Source organism: Ranitomeya imitator, chromosome 4 (genome assembly GCF_032444005.1).
Source record: "Ranitomeya imitator isolate aRanImi1 chromosome 4, aRanImi1.pri, whole genome shotgun sequence".
In the NCBI taxonomy this organism is placed as follows: Eukaryota; Metazoa; Chordata; class Amphibia; order Anura; family Dendrobatidae; genus Ranitomeya; species Ranitomeya imitator.
Genome location: NC_091285.1, coordinates 3,166,727 through 3,185,708, shown reverse-complemented (window position 1 = coordinate 3,185,708; position 18,982 = coordinate 3,166,727). Strand labels below are relative to the sequence as shown.

General features: G+C 45.6%; 1 protein-coding gene across 4 annotated transcripts in view; it reads right to left on the bottom strand.

Annotated features, from left to right (window-relative positions):
* Positions 1–3,005: 3,005 nt before the first annotated feature.
* The window catches only part of LOC138674932 (solute carrier organic anion transporter family member 1B3-like), a 78,178-nt gene continuing 62,201 nt past the window's right edge, over positions 3,006–18,982 (bottom strand). For all 4 annotated transcript variants that reach the window (XM_069762766.1, XM_069762768.1, XM_069762767.1 and 1 more), the window contains exons 13-15: positions 6,629–6,693; positions 5,405–5,522; positions 3,006–3,335 (exon numbers count right to left, since the gene is read on the bottom strand). In XM_069762766.1, coding sequence (XP_069618867.1) covers positions 3,134–3,335; positions 5,405–5,522; positions 6,629–6,693 — 385 coding nt within the window. In that variant the 3' untranslated portion in view covers positions 3,006–3,133. The remainder of the gene's footprint in view (positions 3,336–5,404; positions 5,523–6,628; positions 6,694–18,982) is intronic.

The window sequence follows — 18,982 nt, the reverse complement described above, 5'->3', positions numbered from 1 at the left end:
CCAAGAAGCAGGTGATGTCCTTCCTGGGCACTGCTGGGTACTATGGGCGCTTCGTTCAGAACTATAGTAGCCTGGCAAAACCCTTGACGGACCTCACCAGAAGGAAGCTACCCCACATCGTCAACTGGACCGACGGCTGTGAGGGGGCCTTCCAGGCGTTGAAAGTAGCACTGTGCACCCCCCTGTGTTGAAAGCAGTCGACAGCAGTCGACCATTCTTGGTGCTGACCGACGCCAGCGAGATTGGCCTGGGTGCTGTGCTCAGCCAGGTCGACTCGGGGAACCAAGAGCACCCTGTGTTGTACCTGAGCTGGAAACTTCTGCCGAGGGAAGTGGCCTATTCCACCATCGAGGAGTGCCTGGCCATAGTCTGGGCCCTGCAACAGTTGCAGCCCTACTTGTACGGTTGCACCTTCACTGTGGTGACTGACCACAACCCTCTGTGCTGGCTACAAACCATGTGTGGAACCAACGGCAGGTTGCTATGCTGGAGTCTTGCCCTCCAGCAATGTGACTTTACCATTGAACATAAAACAAGCAGGGAACATGGTAATGCAGATGGGTTGTCCCGCCGGGGTGAACCAGTTGAAGTGTGCATAGAGGAGTACCGAGAGGCTCTGCCTCCGTAGCACAGTCCAAAAGAGGGAGGTGTCACGATTCTGTAACAATGTCATAATGCGAGATTAGTCTAGAAAGTACCATGTCACACACATGCTGCAGATTTGACCCCCTCTTCCAGCTTCCACTGCATTCGTTGGTGTAGACAAAAAGCCCTATGACGATGCACTGTGTAACTTGAACCTAATGTGTGAGCAGGGTGTGGCTTTAAACTACAAGTGACCAATCTGGCAAAGCCACCCGTTGTTCCTCCCCTCTCACTCAGGAATGCCTTTGTCTCCAGACTCTAAGAACATAAAGAACCAAGATCAGTGCATATCATTAACCAGCCCTTTAGTGATGTCACAAGCGCAGAAGTATAAGTCACTGTACTCTTTGTCCAGCCTTCAGTCTTGGCCCGGGAAAAAGCTAACAGCTCTTCAAGCTGTTTCCAATGCACCTGGATGTATCTCCTGAGCACACGGCTGCCATGCTGATATGACATGATCTAATGACCTGTGTGTTTTTCTTCCCTTAGTCCTATTTTATTTTGTGATCTGTAATGTATATAGGAATTGTCTCCTTTCTAATAGCTTTTTATACTTTGTAAACACTGCCTAATTTTTAATGGAGTAAAATATTTAATTGCTAGCTTGTCTCTTCTGCTGTATAACGAACTGTGTCCTCGGAAGTGAATTGCGCTACTGATTTGGGTTAGCTCCGGACCCGTTAATCGGAGCTTGTGGCAGCATACTTTGTTCTGCGCGATTGGGAATCTTAGCAGCGACTGCGGCATTGATAATTATTGTTCCCGCCTGTGTGGGAGTAGTTATATTGCCCTCGCTGCTGCATGCCCAATAGCCAGTGCATAGCAGGCAGCCTTCCTGGCGACTAATTACCCTAGGTGCAGTACCTAGTCTGACCTGAGGGTAAGGGGGCGCCAGAGAGCTGCAAGTTCCAAACCGGAACTGGGAAGTGGGATATAGTTAATTCCCCTTCAGAAGGAACCAGGGGCAACCAAACAACCCGTTTGTGACAAATTGCAGTGAGTAATGGGGACGATAAAGGTATCTTCCCCGGGATCCCTGACAAACTGCTGGGATCCGTGACATAGTGTTGGCAGCACGGTGTAAACCATGACAAGAGCCTCCAATGTGATATAGAGGCCAGGGCTCCCACTTATCTCCCTCCATTACCAGTACACACCTCGGAGCCCCCAGTGTGATATAGAGGCCGGAGCTCCTCCTTTTTTCCCTCCATTACCAGTACACACCTCGGAGCCCCCGGTGTGATATAGAGGCCGGGGCTCCTCCTTATCTCCCTCCATTACCAGTACACACCTCGGAGCCCTCGGTGTGATATAGAGGCCAGGGCTCCTCCTTTTCTCCCTCCATTACCAGTACACACCTCGGAGCCCCCGGTGTGATATAGAGGCCGGAGCTCCTCCTTATCTCCCTCCATTACCAGTACACACCTCGGAGCCCTCAGTGTGATATAGAGGTCGGAGCTCCTCCTTATCTCCCTCCATTACCAGTACACACCTCGGAGCCCCCAGTGTGATATAGAGGCCGGAGCTCCTCCTTTCCTCCCTCCATTACCAGTACACACCTCGGAGCCCCCAGTGTGATATAGAGGCCGGAGCTCCTCCTTATCTCCCTCCATTACCAGTACACACCTCAGAGCCCCCAGTGTGATATAGAGGCCGGAGCTCCTCCTTTCCTCCCTCCATTACCAGTACACACCTCGGAGCCCCCAGTGTGATAGAGGCCGGAGCTCCTCCTTATCTCCCTCCATTACCAGTACACACCTCGGAGCCCCCGGTGTGATATAGAGGCCGGAGCTCCTCCTTATCTCCCTCCATTACCAGTACACACCTCGGAGCCCCCAGTGTGATATAGAGGCCGGGGCTCCTCCTTATCTCCCTCCATTACCAGTACACACCTCGGAGCCCCCAGTGTTGTATAGAGGCCGGGGCTCCTCCTTTCCTCCCTCCATTACCAGTACACACCTCGGAGCCCCCAGTGTGATAGAGGCCGGAGCTCCTCCTTATCTCCCTCCATTACCAGTACACACCTCAGAGCCCCCGGTGTGATATAGAGGCCGGAGCTCCTCCTTATCTCCCTCCATTACCAGTACACACCTCGGAGCCCCCAGTGTGATATAGAGGCCGGGGCTCCTCCTTATCTCCCTCCATTACCAGTACACACCTCGGAGCCCCCAGTGTTGTATAGAGGCCGGGGCTCCTCCTTTCCTCCCTCCATTACCAGTACACACCTCGGAGCCCCTCGGTGTGATATAGAGGCCGGGGCTCCTCCTTATCTCCCTCCATTACCAGTACACACCTCGGAGCCCTTGGTGTGATAGAAGCCGAGCTCCCCTTTATGTCCAGCACTGAAGGAGCGGAAGGTTGTGGTGGGCTGCGTGCACTTTATTCGGGCAGTCCCTGGTAGGAGAGGACATGTGACCACACATACTATCACCCCCATCATCTGGGGATTCGCCCTCCCATCAGTCACATAATGACAGGATTGTGGACATTATATAAAAGTCTGCTTCTCTATTTCGGGGGCCTCCTGAGCTCCCTTTCTGCTATCTTCGGGGCTTTTCAGCTTCTTTTTGCCATGTTCTTGCTCACTCTCGCTTCTTGCAGAAAACTTTTTCTTCACCATAGAAATAAAGACGAGAAACAGGAGAAAGGACGGAGCGCGGATCCCAGCGGTGAGGCCCAGGAAGGTGCTCCTGCGGGAGAAGATGACAGGGAGCAACTCGTTACACCACCACCATTACTACAGGACCCCACCCATAGGACCCCCGCTCACAGGACCCGACACCACCCAACTACAGGAATCCGCCCACAGGAGGAAGGACAGAGCATGGATCCTAGCAGTGAGGCCTAGTAAGGTGCTCCTGCGGGAGAAGATGACAGGGAGCAACTCGTTACACCACCACCATTACCACAGGACCCCACCCATAAGACCCCCGCTCACAGGACCCGACACCACCCAACTACAGGAATCCGCCCACAGGAGGAAGGACAGAGCATGGATCGTAGCAGTGAGGCCTAGTAAGGTGCTCCTGCGGGAGAAGATGACAGGGAGCAACTCGTTACACCACCACCATTACTACAGGACCCCACCCATAGGACCCCCGCTCACAGGACCCGACACCACCCAACTACAGGAATCCGCCCACAGGAGGAAGGACAGAGCATGGATCCTAGCAGTGAGACCTAGTAAGGTGCTCCTGCGGGAGAAGATGACAGGGAGCAACTCGTTACACCACTACCATTACTACAGGACCCCACCCAAAAGACCCCCGCTCACAGGACCCGACACCACCCAACTACAGGAATCCGCCCACAGGAGGAAGGACAGAGCATGGATCCTAGCAGTGAGGCCTAGTAAGGTGCTCCTGCTGGAGAAGATGACAGGGAGCGACTTATTACACTACTGCCATCACTACAGAACCCCTCCCATAGGACCCCCGCCCACAGGACTCCACCATCACCCGACTACAGGACCCCAACACCACCCAACTACAGGAACCTGCCCACAGGAGGAAAGACATAGTGGATCCCAGCGGTGAGGCCCAGGAAGGTGCTCCTGTGGTAGAAGATGACAGAGCGTGACTTGTTACACCATCGTCATCACTACAGAACCCTGCCCATTGGACCCTTACTCACAGGACACCGCCCATAGGACCCCGCCATCACCTGACTCCAGGACCCCACCATCACCCGACTCCAGGACCCCGCCATCACCCGACTCCAGGACCCCGCCATCACCCGACTCCAGGACCCCGCCATCACCCGACTCCAGGACCCCGGCATCACCCGACTCCAGGACCCCGCCATCACCCGACTCCAGGACCCCGCCATCACCTCACTACAAGACCCCGCCATCACCCGACTCCAGGACCCCGCCATCACCCGACTCCAGGACCCCGCCATCACCCAACTAGAGGACCCCGCCATCACCCGACTCCAGGACCCCGCCATCACCCGACTCCAGGACCCCGCCATCACCCGACTCCAGGACCCCGCCATCACCCGACTACAGGACCCCGCCATCACCCGACTACAGGACCCCGCCATCACCCGACTCCAGGACCCCGGCATCACCTCACTACAAGACCCCACCATCACCCGACTCCAGGACCCCGCCATCACCCGACTAGAGGACCCCGCCATCACCCGACTCCTGGACCCCGCCATCACCCGACTCCTGGACCCCGCCATCACCCGACTCCAGGACCCCGCCATCACCTCACTACAAGACCCCACCATCACCCAACTCCAGGACCCCGCCATCACCCGACTAGAGGACCCCGCCACCACATGACTACAGGACCCCGCTACCACATGACTACAGGACCCCGCCATCACCCGATTACAGCACCCCACCATTACCCAACTACAGAACCCGACCCATAAGACCCCCACTCATAGGACCCTGCTGGTCATAACACTCCTACATAAGGGGCCTGGAACTCTGAGGGGACACGGGGTGAAGAGTGGAAGACCCTGTGTGTCTTCCGAGTGTCCAATCAGAGCTCAGCTTTCATTGCCCATAACGACCAATCAGAGCGCAGCTTTCACTTTCCCTCAGGAGCAGCTCTGGAGTGGCCGCCACTCCCCCTCAGTCCCGCACACGGACGTCCCCGGCGGTGTCTCTGCCTCTTGAGCAGCGGCTTGTATCTCCGGAGACCCCGGTCACGTCTCTGCTCCGCGATAGTCACCACCACCCGGATATGACCCCCACACTCCCAGGGGACGCCCGGCAGCAGCACAGGACCCCCGGGGACCTCACCTGAAGGAGTGGGTGTCATACAGGCGGCAAGCCCCCCGCCCTCCGCACAGTTTCGTCCCCCACTTCAAGCAGGTCCTGTCAATCAGAGCCCCAAAGTACATGGGGGCCGGGATTCCAGCTGTGGAGGAACAAAGTGCAGCAGATTAGACAACACAGGACCCTCCGAGCTGAGAGCCAGGACCCCCACAACGTCACATGACCCCGTACCACCCCTGTAATACTAGGAACATCCTGACTAAAGGGGGCGCTATAATGTCACTGTTATTATGGGGGCACTGTGGATATCACTGTTATTATGGGGGCACTGTGGATATCACTGTTATTATGGGGGCACTGTGGATATCACTGTTATTATGGGGACACTGTGGATATCACTGTTATTATGGGGCACTGTGGATATCGCTGTTATTATGGGGGCACTGTGGATATCACTGTTATTATGGGGAGCAGTGTGGATATCACTGTTATTATGGGGAGCAGTGTGGATATCGCTGTTATTATGGGGGCAGTGTGGATATCCCTGTTATTATGGGGGCACTGTGGATATCAGTGTTATTATGGGGAGCAGTGTGGATATCACTGTTATTATGGGGAGCAGTGTGGATATCACTGTTATTATGGGGGCACTGTGGATATCACTGTTATTATGGGGGCACTGTGGACGTCACTGTTATTATGGGGGCACTGTGGATATCACTGTTATTATGGGGAGCAGTGTGGATATCACTGTTATTATGGGGGCAGTGTGGATATCCCTGTTATTATGGGGGCACTGTGGATATCACTGTTTTTATGGGGAGCACTGTGGCTATCACTGTTATTATGGGGAGCACTGTGGATATCACTGTTATTATGGGGAGCACTGTGGCTATCACTGTTATTATGGGGAGCAGTGTGGATATCACTGTTATTATGGGGAGCACTGTGGCTATCACTGTTATTATGGGGAGCACTGTGGCTATCACTGTTATTATGGGGAGCACTGTGGCTATCACTGTTATTATGGGGAGCACTGTGGATATCACTGTTATTATGGGGAGCACTGTGGCTATCACTGTTATTATGGGGAGCACTGTGGCTATCACTGTTATTATGGGGAGCACTGTGGCTATCACTGTTATTATGGGGAGCACTGTGGATATCACTGTTATTATGGGGAGCAGTGTGGATGTCAGTTTTCCTGGTCTCTAGTCGCTGGCACTGTGTATAGTGATCTCTTCTCACCTAATGTTCTGATCAGTAACATGTAAACACCGACGGCCAGAGATTTCAGCTCCGGAGATACACACCTGCAGGAAGAGCAGAGACTTTAGAGGTCATAAAATATATTGTGAGTCATCATCTGTGGGATCAGCGATCTGTATCATGCAGCTGAAGCATCTCAGAATCCTTGTAAGGTAATTTCTGTGCCCTCTCCTGTAAACTACTGTATGTAGATACAGATAGTACTGCCTCCTTGTCTCTCCCTTTAAATTATGTAGGTGTAGGTAGTACTGCCTCGCTACCTCGGAGTAACCCTTGACTCTGCCCTGTCCTTCAAACCGCACATCCAAGCTCTTTCCACCTCCAGAAACCACCGGAGACTAGACGGAGGTGGACATGACTTGGGGATGGGTGGACTGAGAACTCCTGCAGCTGTTTATATTGCAGTGTAGATTTTAAACAAGAGAGTTGTTGCTTGACGAGGAAGTTTAGATGTTTGTGCCTGGTGTATTACTGTGAGGAGAGTGGGGCTTATATACGGGAGGCAACTCTGGCTCTCCCTCTTTCTCTCACAGGATGGACAGGAGGAAACATTACCCGCCCTCCCGCCCTGTTTATAATCTCTGTCCTTAAACTTTTTAATTATTGCTTGTATAATGATAAATGCTTTATTGTATTTTTGAATTTGTCATTGTATATCTTGTACCAGGTTCAATTGTATATTGGCTATAAAGAGTTATTATTTGTGGTAACCTTCTAAGCCCAAGGGAAGGGCAATCCTTCAGCCATGGTTCCCTGGAGGTTTCCTCCACAGGGGGTTTTTCCTCTCCTGAGCGCTGTAGGATGACTCTTTGTGAGTCGGGGGTTTGCTAAGTTTAGTCCCATTAATGCTTTTGCAGGGACTCCTAGTTTTTAAGTTTACAAAAATGATTTAATTATTAAAAAAAAAAAAGGTGTCAAATGAGACTTGGAATTTATAACCCGTCACGGCTTTGCGGTTTAGGAGTCAGGTGGAAGTTGCAGAAGTAGTGTATAATTCAGATGTTTCGTCAAACTCAATCTGACAGGTGCCCCGCCCCCTATCAAAGTGTATCAAAGTGTGTAACCCCGCCCCTCCCCTTGTCTGACGGCTGGTAGTCAGCTGTCCCTCCTTGTTTGATTTCCCCCTTTTGATATAGTTTAATATAGTTTAATTTGTTGCATTTTGATATTATTCCCGTATTTTGTGGAATAACACATGTTTATAATTATAGCCTAGTCGTGTATTTATTTTACACGTGGTTTATAACACCTTTCTCATTTGTTTTATATTAGATTTTATACGTAGCCCCGAGTTTGATTCTGTAAGCTGTGTTTTATTCACAGTGTATTCATATAGTCCAGAACTTAAAGCTGTTTATATGTGTCTCTACTGAACACTAGTACTAAATGGTGAACATTAACTAAATGTTTATTTTCACAAACAGAGAATCTGCTGTGGGTCAGCGGTTTATAACACCTAGGTCAATTGTTGTTGTATTTGCTATCCCTTCATGCTGTTTGGCGATCTTTGTGAAGCAGGTCGCCCGATTGGCGCAATAATTTCATAACGCAGAATTATGAGCGCATTGAAGCCGTGGAGCCGCTAACTGATAATGGCCCTGCTCTTCACCTCATCATGGGTAATTAGGCGCGCCTTTTTGCTTTTAGATAGGGAAAAATTTCATTGTAACACGGTACAAAGATATTTATCTTTCATGTATCACATGTAAGAAAGCTAAATATATATATTATTATTATTATTATTATTTATTTATATAGCGCCACTGATTCCATGGTGCTGTACATGAGACGGGGTTACATACACGTTACAAATATCACATACAGTAAACAAACTAACAATGACGGACTGATACAGAGGACCCAGGCCTTGCGGGCTTACATTCTACATTCTAATCTGTGTAATACAATAGATAATAGCGGTAGCCACCAATATAATACTGAATTATTAATATATAGCGGCATAAGTCTTGCTATATTAATTTACACCGCAAATATGTTTATGCCGTAAAACTATATTATACTACGTCAGTTGCTTTAATCCTTTGTATGTAAACACGAACTACGCGCAATTTCTCATACAGATACTGACACGGAGACATCGCACGATATGCCTGAAAACTGGTGTGTTCCCGAACCATGCGATACGCTGGGTTCCGACGTGGAGATCATAGATGTCAAGAACCCAGCAATTTCATCGCCACCCGATGCGCCTAAAAGACGCGGCAGCTCGTTACGCAGGTGTTTCAAGAATAGAAAAGGTATCTGTTCACCTGGAATACAGGCGATTCTCACTTTTGTGTAATGCTCTTATTTACTTACAGCTGCTAGCTAACTGTCAGAAAATTCAATTTTGAAAAAAAAAATATTATATATATATATATATATATATATATCCGTCCCAATGCTGCAGTTTTGTGTAGAAAATCAATTCTATGTTCGCTAATCGTTATATTTTTACTTACACCCGCTAATCTAGTTGCCCGGAAAATACAGCTTGAAAAAGAGAATATTCCCGCCTCTGCGAGTTTGAGCATTGCGCCGCCGGTTAAATCAGGAGCTGTTGTGGAACAATTCCCGCTTCATACTTGTAAGTATATATCTGGTCTGCTCTATACATGTTTATGTAAATATTGTTACAATGATTTCATGGGTACCTGACCCCGTTAACTTTTCAAATATTACGCAGTATCATAGCTATGCGTCGCCGTTTAGCTTTTCCAATTTTGATCCGTTTCGCGGCTAACCGCCACTTGTATCTTTTCTTTTAGATACGTCGCCTCTTCAGCAACGAGTTTTGCACCGGCGTAATTACGGCACTGCAGAGAATCAACCGCAAAGAGCTAATACGGCGGTGCGCGCAACATCTTTCGCCCATCTGTGTTGTGTATCGTGATGAATGCTCCGCGGCACCAAAACAACCCGGGAATCCAAGCCCCAAGATTTCACATCAGAAATATACGCGCGTTTCAAGAGAGAAACGGGCAGCGCAGAACGCTAGGACCCGCATAACTCGGCCCGCCAATAGCCCAGACGCCATACCACAAGTTACTCCTGAAAACAGAGAAATTGAACAGCTCTCCGAGGGTATGTGGTCACCCATAGAGCCCCTCAATATACCTGTGTGCCAGACTGTGCAATCTGCAGATACTGCTCTTGCAGGCTCTTCTACCGTTTTTTGCCCCTGTATTACCTCTAAAGAAACGCGCCGTATCCCGGCGCCGTGTAGGTAGAAAGCAGAAAGTTGCTGTACATACACCTTACACATGTCGTCCTTCGTGGGATGCTGACCATGTCAAAATGTTTACTGACATGTCTGCGCAGTACGCTCAAAGCAAACTCGCACAGATGGAACTAAAATCTATCTGCGATACATATGAAAGACTGTTAAATGCATGTCCAACACCAGACATTACCGCGGAACTGCGGGCTTTCAAACTAAATCACCCCTGATAAATCTAACTAAAGTCTTTTAAATCACATACAATGATTGTCATTTTTCATATGTGCGTGTTGTGTGTGTGTGTGTGTGTGTGTGTGTGTGTGTGTGTGTGTGTGTGTGTGTGTGTGAGTTCTGTATGTGATGCGTGTTCTTTACAGAACCATAAACTTATAATAGCAAAATGTTGCTGCAGCCAGCCGCACACAGCTGTATTTTTGCATTATTTCACAGTGCCTGATGAGTACCGGATGCCTGTTTGGCTGAGAAGCGCCCGTGGGTGCAGAAGTTTTATTTCTATAAAGATATATTGCACGGTTTGCAAATACAGAAAGGGGATCAGCAAACAGCCTGAATTTGTACAAAAATAAGCCAGTCGCAGTATAGTACTGCCAGTAAACCATTTTTATATTCTGTAAGAATTTTTATAGTATTGAAATGTCTTTGTAAGCCATCAACGAGATTTTACACCAGGGAAATAAGAGATATCAAAAATACTATATGTGAACAGCATATTAATAAAGTGCAAAAAATCATGTGTATTTGTTGTGTGTGTTGTGTGTGTGTCGCATGTGTTGTATGTGTTCTGTATGTTGTGTGTGTATGCTTGTCGTGTGTGTTGTATGTGATGTGTGTGTTTTGTATGTTATGTGTGTTTGTTGTGTGTGTCGCATGTGTTGTATGTGCTCTGTATGTCGTGTGTGTTGTATGTGTTGTGTTCAGAATCCGCAAAGATGCATTTGTCGGCATCATGCTGTTAGCTAACTTAAAGTGTGTTTCCTTTTTTCTGATTGTGTAAAGTGAGTGCGGTTAGCTTAAAATGTGTTCTTTATTTCCAATTAGTTCTGACAATAAAACATTTTTGTACTATTTAATGTTTTTACTTTTTATATTCTATATTTGCCTAAGCAATAATGGTTTAAAAATTTCCAATGAATTTGTAAGTTTTCAAAAGTATACCCCAATGTATAATTAATATGATATTATGCCATCTAGTGGCCGTGATAAGTAATTGATTATGCCACACATTTCTCAAAATGCCATACACTGTAGAATATATCTGCAATTCACTACGCTTGTAACACATATTTCATCGCCCCAACTCCTGACTGCTATACATATAGTTCAAATTTACGCCTAAAATAGCACAAATAGTTAATATTGGTGTATTTTCATACACTTATCAAAACTTTGGGTTTCTACATAATTTTCTATTTATATGGTCTAATTAGCAATACTATTCAGTTGCATTCTGAGATATATATATAGTCCACGTAAAAAAGAAGAAAACGAGGGCACTCACCAGTCTTCTTATTGTGCAAAGATCACTTTATTAGTCCAACATTTAAAAGTCCAAGGTCGGGCAACGGCGGAGCCGAAGCTCAGGTGAGCAGGGGGGAGCGGAGACGACGGCCGTTTCGCGCTGTGCTTGCGCTTCTACGGGTCAATGCATGTGAGAGCAAGACAGCGGAAATATAGTACCGGCCATGGTACCACCCCCCACCGCTACCTCCCTCCCACAAACATAAAAAAACACTCAATAAAAAGCACAACTTTAAAACAATGTGACATATCTAGTGCATCTCACATTCAAATATATACAGAATGTACAGAATGACAAAACATGAGTTTAGTGCGCAAGAATAGACATTACTCAATATCTTCATTTTCATATTCATCACATTTCAAATGTGAACGCTCAAAGATCCTACTGAAACTAATCCCGTGGTTTCCCTATTTCAAAGAAAAATAGACAAATCCACCCTATCGTTAAAACCCAGGGGCCCCATCGCTTCACAGCGCATGATCCACCTAGCTTCAACTCTAAGAAGCAAATTATCTAAATCACCCCCTCCAGCTGGCAAAGACACCTTCTCAAGCCCTGCAAAGGTGAGACAATCTGCTTTACCCCCGTGTTTATCTCTTACATGAGAGATCAGACGCGGCACTCCTTTACCTGTAGCAATCGATCTGCAATGTTCCCGGAACCGCATGAACAGAGGTCGTATAGTTTTCCCAATGTAGTAATATTTACAAGGGCACAAAATCACGTATACTACGTGATCCGTCCTACACGTGATAAAATCTTCTACTACATGCGTAATGCCCCCCATTCTAATGACCCGGTCTACTAATCGTTGATTGCAGAATGAGCAATGACCGCACTTGTAATTGCCGTGCGGTGCGATGGGGACTCCGGTAGCTTGTACGTTTGCTAATTTGTTTTTAGGGCTTTTCGAGGAAAAATACGTATACGCCAGTAACAACAATTTTTTGCAATACATCAAGTTTTATCAGAGATATATCGACGATGTGATATTGATCTGGGATGGCACAGAAGATTTGTTTAGGAATTTCGTTTCTTATTTGAATGAAAGTAATAATATGAATATGGTTTTCACATCAAGTTTTGGAGGAAATCGGTTGGAATTCCTAGATGTATTAGTAGAGATTGAGGAGGGAAAAATCTGCACATCTTTATACCGTAAACCAGTGGCAGGAAACACCATGATGCGGTTTGACAGTTTCCACCCAATGCACACTAAGTTGGCATTACCGCGTAGCCAGTTTTTACGAGTAAGTCGAGTTAACAACACAGATGGAAGGTTTACACGACAATCAGAGGAAATGACACAAAGATTCAGAGAGAGGGGATACCCGGAAAACTTGTTACTGTCAGCGCAGGAGAAGGTAATGAGGGAAAGAAATATGGAGAACAAGGTTATTTCGCCGGTACGAGCATTTGGGAAAGAAAAGAGGTTTACTTTTTGTTTTACATATAGCAATATGGACCACCAGATCAGGTTAGCAATAAAAAGAAATTGGCACATTTTGGGTCAAGATAAAGAGTTGGCAGCTGTAGCAGCCAGAGGTCCCCTTATAGCAAATAAGAGAAGTGTAAGGTTGAGGGACAAATTGGTGAGAAATCGCCTGACTAAACCCAATCAGAATTGGCTAACCAAAACCATACCGCACGGCAATTACAAGTGCGGTCATTGCTCATTCTGCAATCAACGATTAGTAGACCGGGTCATTAGAATGGGGGGCATTACGCATGTAGTAGAAGATTTTATCACGTGTAGGACGGATCACGTAGTATACGTGATTTTGTGCCCTTGTAAATATTACTACATTGGGAAAACTATACGACCTCTGTTCATGCGGTTCCGGGAACATTGCAGATCGATCGTTACAGGTAAAGGGGTGCCGCGTCTGATCTCTCATGTAAGAGATAAACACGGGGGTAAAGCAGATTGTCTCACCTTTGCAGGGCTTGAGAAGGTGTCTTTGCCAGCTGGAGGGGGTGATTTAGATAATTTGCTTCTTAGAGTTGAAGCTAGGTGGATCATGCGCTGTGAAGCGATGGGGCCCCTGGGTTTTAACGATAGGGTGGATTTGTCTATTTTTCTTTGAAATAGGGAAACCACGGGATTAGTTTCAGTAGGATCTTTGAGCGTTCACATTTGAAATGTGATGAATATGAAAATGAAGATATTGAGTAATGTCTATTCTTGCGCACTAAACTCATGTTTTGTCATTCTGTACATTCTGTATATATTTGAATGTGAGATGCACTAGATATGTCACATTGTTTTAAAGTTGTGCTTTTTATTGAGTGTTTTTTTATGTTTGTGGGAGGGAGGTAGCGGTGGGGGGTGGTACCATGGCCGGTACTATATTTCCGCTGTCTTGCTCTCACATGCATTGACCCGTAGAAGCGCAAGCACAGCGCGAAACGGCCGTCGTCTCCGCTCCCCCCTGCTCACCTGAGCTTCGGCTCCGCCGTTGCCCGACCTTGGACTTTTAAATGTTGGACTAATAAAGTGATCTTTGCACAATAAGAAGACTGGTGAGTGCCCTCGTTTTCTTCTTTTTTACGTGGACTATGCAGTTGGATCTGTTTTCCTCGAGGAGCACCCGAAGTGTGTGATGTGGCAGCGTTGGTTAACCCATGAAGCACTGAAGTGTTAATACATCACTTGGCTTTGTGTCCTTGTTTTGAAGGCTGTGCCGCCCCATTTACTTTTTTATCCTGAGATATATATATTAATGTACACTCTGCACGCCATCATGCCTGAACAAAACAAATGTTGATTTTTTGCGAATTTATTAAAAAGAAAACTGAAATATCACACGGTCATAAGTATTCAGACCCTTTGCACAGTATTGAGTGCAATATTACACGCAGTCATGCCGCCTGTTACTGTATACAGGCTGTAATCCACATATAGTCTGTAAAAGTGCGAATTACAGGGCCATGTAAATACACGCCTAAGGTATAAGCATAATTATAGGAATTTGTAAGTTTCCAAAAGTAAACCCCAATGTAATAAAGATATATTGCCCGGTTTCTTATGTATGTCCAGTTATTTTCAACAAAACAAGGATAGAGTCAAATTATAGACAGCCCAGGCAACGTGCATAAAGATAATAACATAAATAAGTCCTAAATGTCTATTTCTTGTGTGTGTTGTATGTGTTGTGTGTGTGTGGGTTCTGTGTGTTTGTTGTGTGTGGGTTCTGTGTTGTGTGTGTGTGTGTGTGTGTGTGTGTGTGTGTGTGTGTTCGTGCCTGTCTGACCGCGATTTTACACAAAAACATTAAAAGTCTGTATATGTTAGATGTCTTTGAATAAAAAGGAGTCAAATTATAGACAGCACAGGCACCTGTAAAATTAATATGTGCTAAAATAATGTAGAATTAAAGAAAGCTGGAATAATATATGGGAATGTGTCACACCCTTTTGAGATATCAAAAATACTATATGTGTACAGCATATTAATAAAGTGCAAAAATCACTGACCTATGTGGACCGCATATTAATAAATTGCAAAAAATCCCTGACCTATGTGATCAGCATATTAATAAAGTGCAAAAACATGATAACATAAGGCCTAAATGACTAATACCCGCATATTAATAAAGTGCAAAAAATCCCTGACCTATGAAGTGCAAAAATCACTGACCTATGTGGCCCGCATATTAATAAAGTGCAAAAAAATCATGTGTATTTGTTGTGTGTGTGTTGTTTGTGTGTGTGTGTGTCGCATGTGTTGTATGTGTTCTGTATGTTGTGTGTGTGTGTGTATGTTTGTCGTATGTGTTGTATGTGTTGTGTGTTTTGTATGTTATGTGTGTTTGTTGTGTGTGAGTTCTGTGTTGTGTGTGTGTGTTCGTGCCTGACCTATGTGGTCAGCATATTAATAAAGTGCAAAAACATGATAACATAAGTCCTAAATGACTAATAATCGCATATTAATCATAAATAAGTCCTAAATGTCTATTTCTTGTGTGTGTTGTATGTGTTGTGTGTGTGGGTTCTGTGTGTTTGTTGTGTGTGGGTTCTGTGTTGTGTGTGTGTGTGTGTGTGTGTGTGTTCGTGCCTGTCTGACCGCGATTTTACACAAAAACATTAAAAGTATGTATATGTTAGATGTCTTTGAATAAAATGGAGTTTCCATTTAAGAAGATTTTACAAAATTTCACGTCTGACATGCAGAATAATGATCGAGCCGTATCAGATTTTGTGACATCAAGATTTTCAGGCGCAGTCCTTTGTTCATCGTGTCATTATCAGATACCGCAAAGATGCATTTGCCAGCATCATGCTGTTAGCTAACTTAAAATTTGAGCTGTTGTTTTATTGTGAGAAATAAATCTTTTTTAATTTTTACAATATCGTGTCTTTGGTTTATATTCGTATAAAACACGCCGCTTCTTACTTGCTTGTGTTGTAACATTGGGTCATATTATATATATCAGATCCTAGGATATAATTATATACCATAACACCTCCAGGCAGCTGCCCTGGGAAAGCTAATACAAAAACAAATAACCTCAGACAGCCTCCAGATGACATCTACAGGACACAATAACTTTTCTTTAAACCTCTGACCCGCAGATAAGCCTACATAACCTTCAGGTACAATACAGGTACAAATGTGTTATAAAACAAAGTTCTGCTTCACAAAGATCACCAAACAGCATGAAGGGATAGCAAATACAACAACAATTGACCTAGGTGTTATAAACCGCTGACCCACAGCAGATTCTCTGTTTGTGAAAATAAACATTTGGTTACTGTTCACCATTTAGTACTAGTGTTCAGTAGAGACACATATAAACAGCTTTAAGTTCTGGACTATATGAATACACTGTGAATAAAACAAAGCTTACAGAATCAAACTCGGGGCTACGTATAAAATCTAATATAAAACAAATGAGAAAGGTGTTATAAACCACGTGTAAAATAAATACACGACTAGGCTATAATTATAAACATGTGTTATTCCACAAAATACGGGAATAATATCAAAATGCAACAAATTAAACTATATTAAACTATATCAAAAGGGGGAAATCAAACAAGGAGGGACAGCTGACTACCAGCCGTCAGACAAGGGGAGGGGCGGGGTTACACACTTTGATACACTTTGATAGGGGGCGGGGCACCTGTCAGATTGAGTTTGACGAAACATCTAAATTATACACTACTTGCAGACAAGTTAAGGTGGACTCATTTTAACTAATAGTGGATGTAAAACCTCATGGTGGTGAGCAGGCTCGGCTTTGGTGGCCAGCCTCAAGGACTTTGTAATGGTAACATCAATCAGAGGCGGGCACAGTGGTTAAGCACAGGAGTGAGGATAATAGGGTCATTGGTGCCCTGAAAGTTTACTGGCTCTGCTGGAATGGCAAGCCAGTGCGTGCCGCCCCTTTATGGCTGTCTGTCCTGGTGCTGTATGTCAGACAGCTGGGGATATCGCAGTACTTGTGAATCCCAATGTACTAGCACTCCACCTGACTCCTACTGTGATTATTTAATCCTGTGATTTGAATAAAAGCTGTGGCCATTTTGACAACCAAAATAATATGTTTTGTGTATTTATTTTAGTACCTAGGTTTACAGTAGTTATGGTGGTTTTAAGAAGGAGTGGGGTCCGTCCCATATCCAAAAGTCATGTCACCTCCAGCTCAAAAATATCTCCAGAATCCGTCCTTTCCGCAACCGTCAATCTACTAAAATGCTCGTGCACGCCCTCATCATCTCCCTCCTTGACTACTGCATTATCCTCCTCTGTGGCCTCCCTGCTAACACCCTTGCACCTCTCCAGTCCGTCCTTAACTCTGCTGCCCGACTAATCCATCTCTCTCCTCGCTACTCCTCCGCTTCCCCCCTCTGCAAATCCCACCACTGGCTCCCATTCCCTCAGCGTATCCAGTTCACATTACTAACACTGACCTACAAAGCCATCCACAACCTGTCTCCTCCATACACCGTACAGACCAAAAGTTTGGACACACCTTCTCATTTAAAGATTTTTCTGTATTTTCATGACTATGAAAATTGTACATTCACACCGAAGGCATCAAAACTATGAATTAACACATGTGGAATTATATACTTAACAAAAAAGTGTGAAACAACTGAAATTATGTCTTATATTCTAGGTTCTTCACAGTAGCCACCTTTTGCTTTGATGACTGCTTTGCACACTCTTGGCATTCTCTTGATGAGCTTCAGGAGGTAGTCACCGGGAATGGTTTTCACTTCACAGGTGTGCCCTGTCAGGTTTAATAAGTGGGATTTCTTGCCTTATAAATGGTGTTGGGACCATCAGTTGTGTTGTGCAGAAGTCTGGTGGATACACAGCTGATAATCCTACTGAATAGACTGTTAGCTGCTTTTTTCTTGCCATAATACAAATTCTAAGTAAAGAAAAACGAGTGGCCATCATTACTTTAAGAAATGAAGGTCATTCAGTCCGAAAAATTCGGAAAACTTTGAAAGTGTCCCCAAGTGCAGTGGCAAAAACCATCAAGTGCTACGAAAAAACTGGCTCACATGAGGACCGCCCCAGGAAAGGAAGACCAAGAGTCACCTCTGCTTCTGAGGATAAGTTTATCTGAGTCACCAGCCTCAGAAATAGCAGGTTAACAGCAGCTCAGATTAGAGACCAGGTCAATGCCACACAGAGTTCTAGCAGCAGACACATCTCTACAACAACTGTTAAGAGGAGACTTTGTGCAGCAGGCCATCATGGTAAAATAGCTGCTAGGAAACCACTGCTAAGGACAGGCAACAAGCAGAAGATACTTGTTTGGGTTAAAGAACACAAGGAATGGACATTAGACCAGTGGAAATCTGTGCTTTGGTCTGATGAGTCCAAATTTGAGATCTTTGGTTCCAACCACCGTGTCTTTGTGCGACACAGAAAAGATGAACGGATGGACTCTACATGCCTGGTTCCCACCGTGAAGCATGGAGGAGGAGGTGTGGGGGGGGGGGGGGGGCTTAGAGGGTGCTTTGCTGGTGACACTGTTGGGGATTTATTCAAAATTGAAGGCATATTGAACCAGCATGGCTACCACAGCATCTTGCAGCGGCATGCTATTCCATCCACTTTGCGTTTAGTTGGACCATCATTTATTTTTCAACAGGACAATTACCCCAAACACCTCCAGGCTGTGTAAGGGCTATTTGACCAAGAAGGAGAGTGATGGGGTGCTATGCCAGATGAGCTACGCCAGATGACCTGGCCTGGACCGCAGAGTGAAGGCAAAAGGGCCAACAAGTCCTAAGCATCTCTGGGAACTCCTTCAAGATTGTTGGAAGACCATTCCCGGTGACTACCTCTTGAAGCTCATCAAGAGAATGCCAAGATTGTGCAAAGCAGTCATCAAAGCAAAAGGTGGCTACTTTGAAGAACCTAGAATATAAGACATAATTTCAGTTGTTTCACACTTTTTTATTAAGTATATAATTCCACATGTGTTAATTCATAGTTTTGATGTCTTCAGTGTGAATGTACAATTTTCATAGTCATGAAAATACAGAAAAATCTTTAAATGAGAAGGTGTGTCCAAACTTTTGGTCTGTACTGTATTTCTGAACT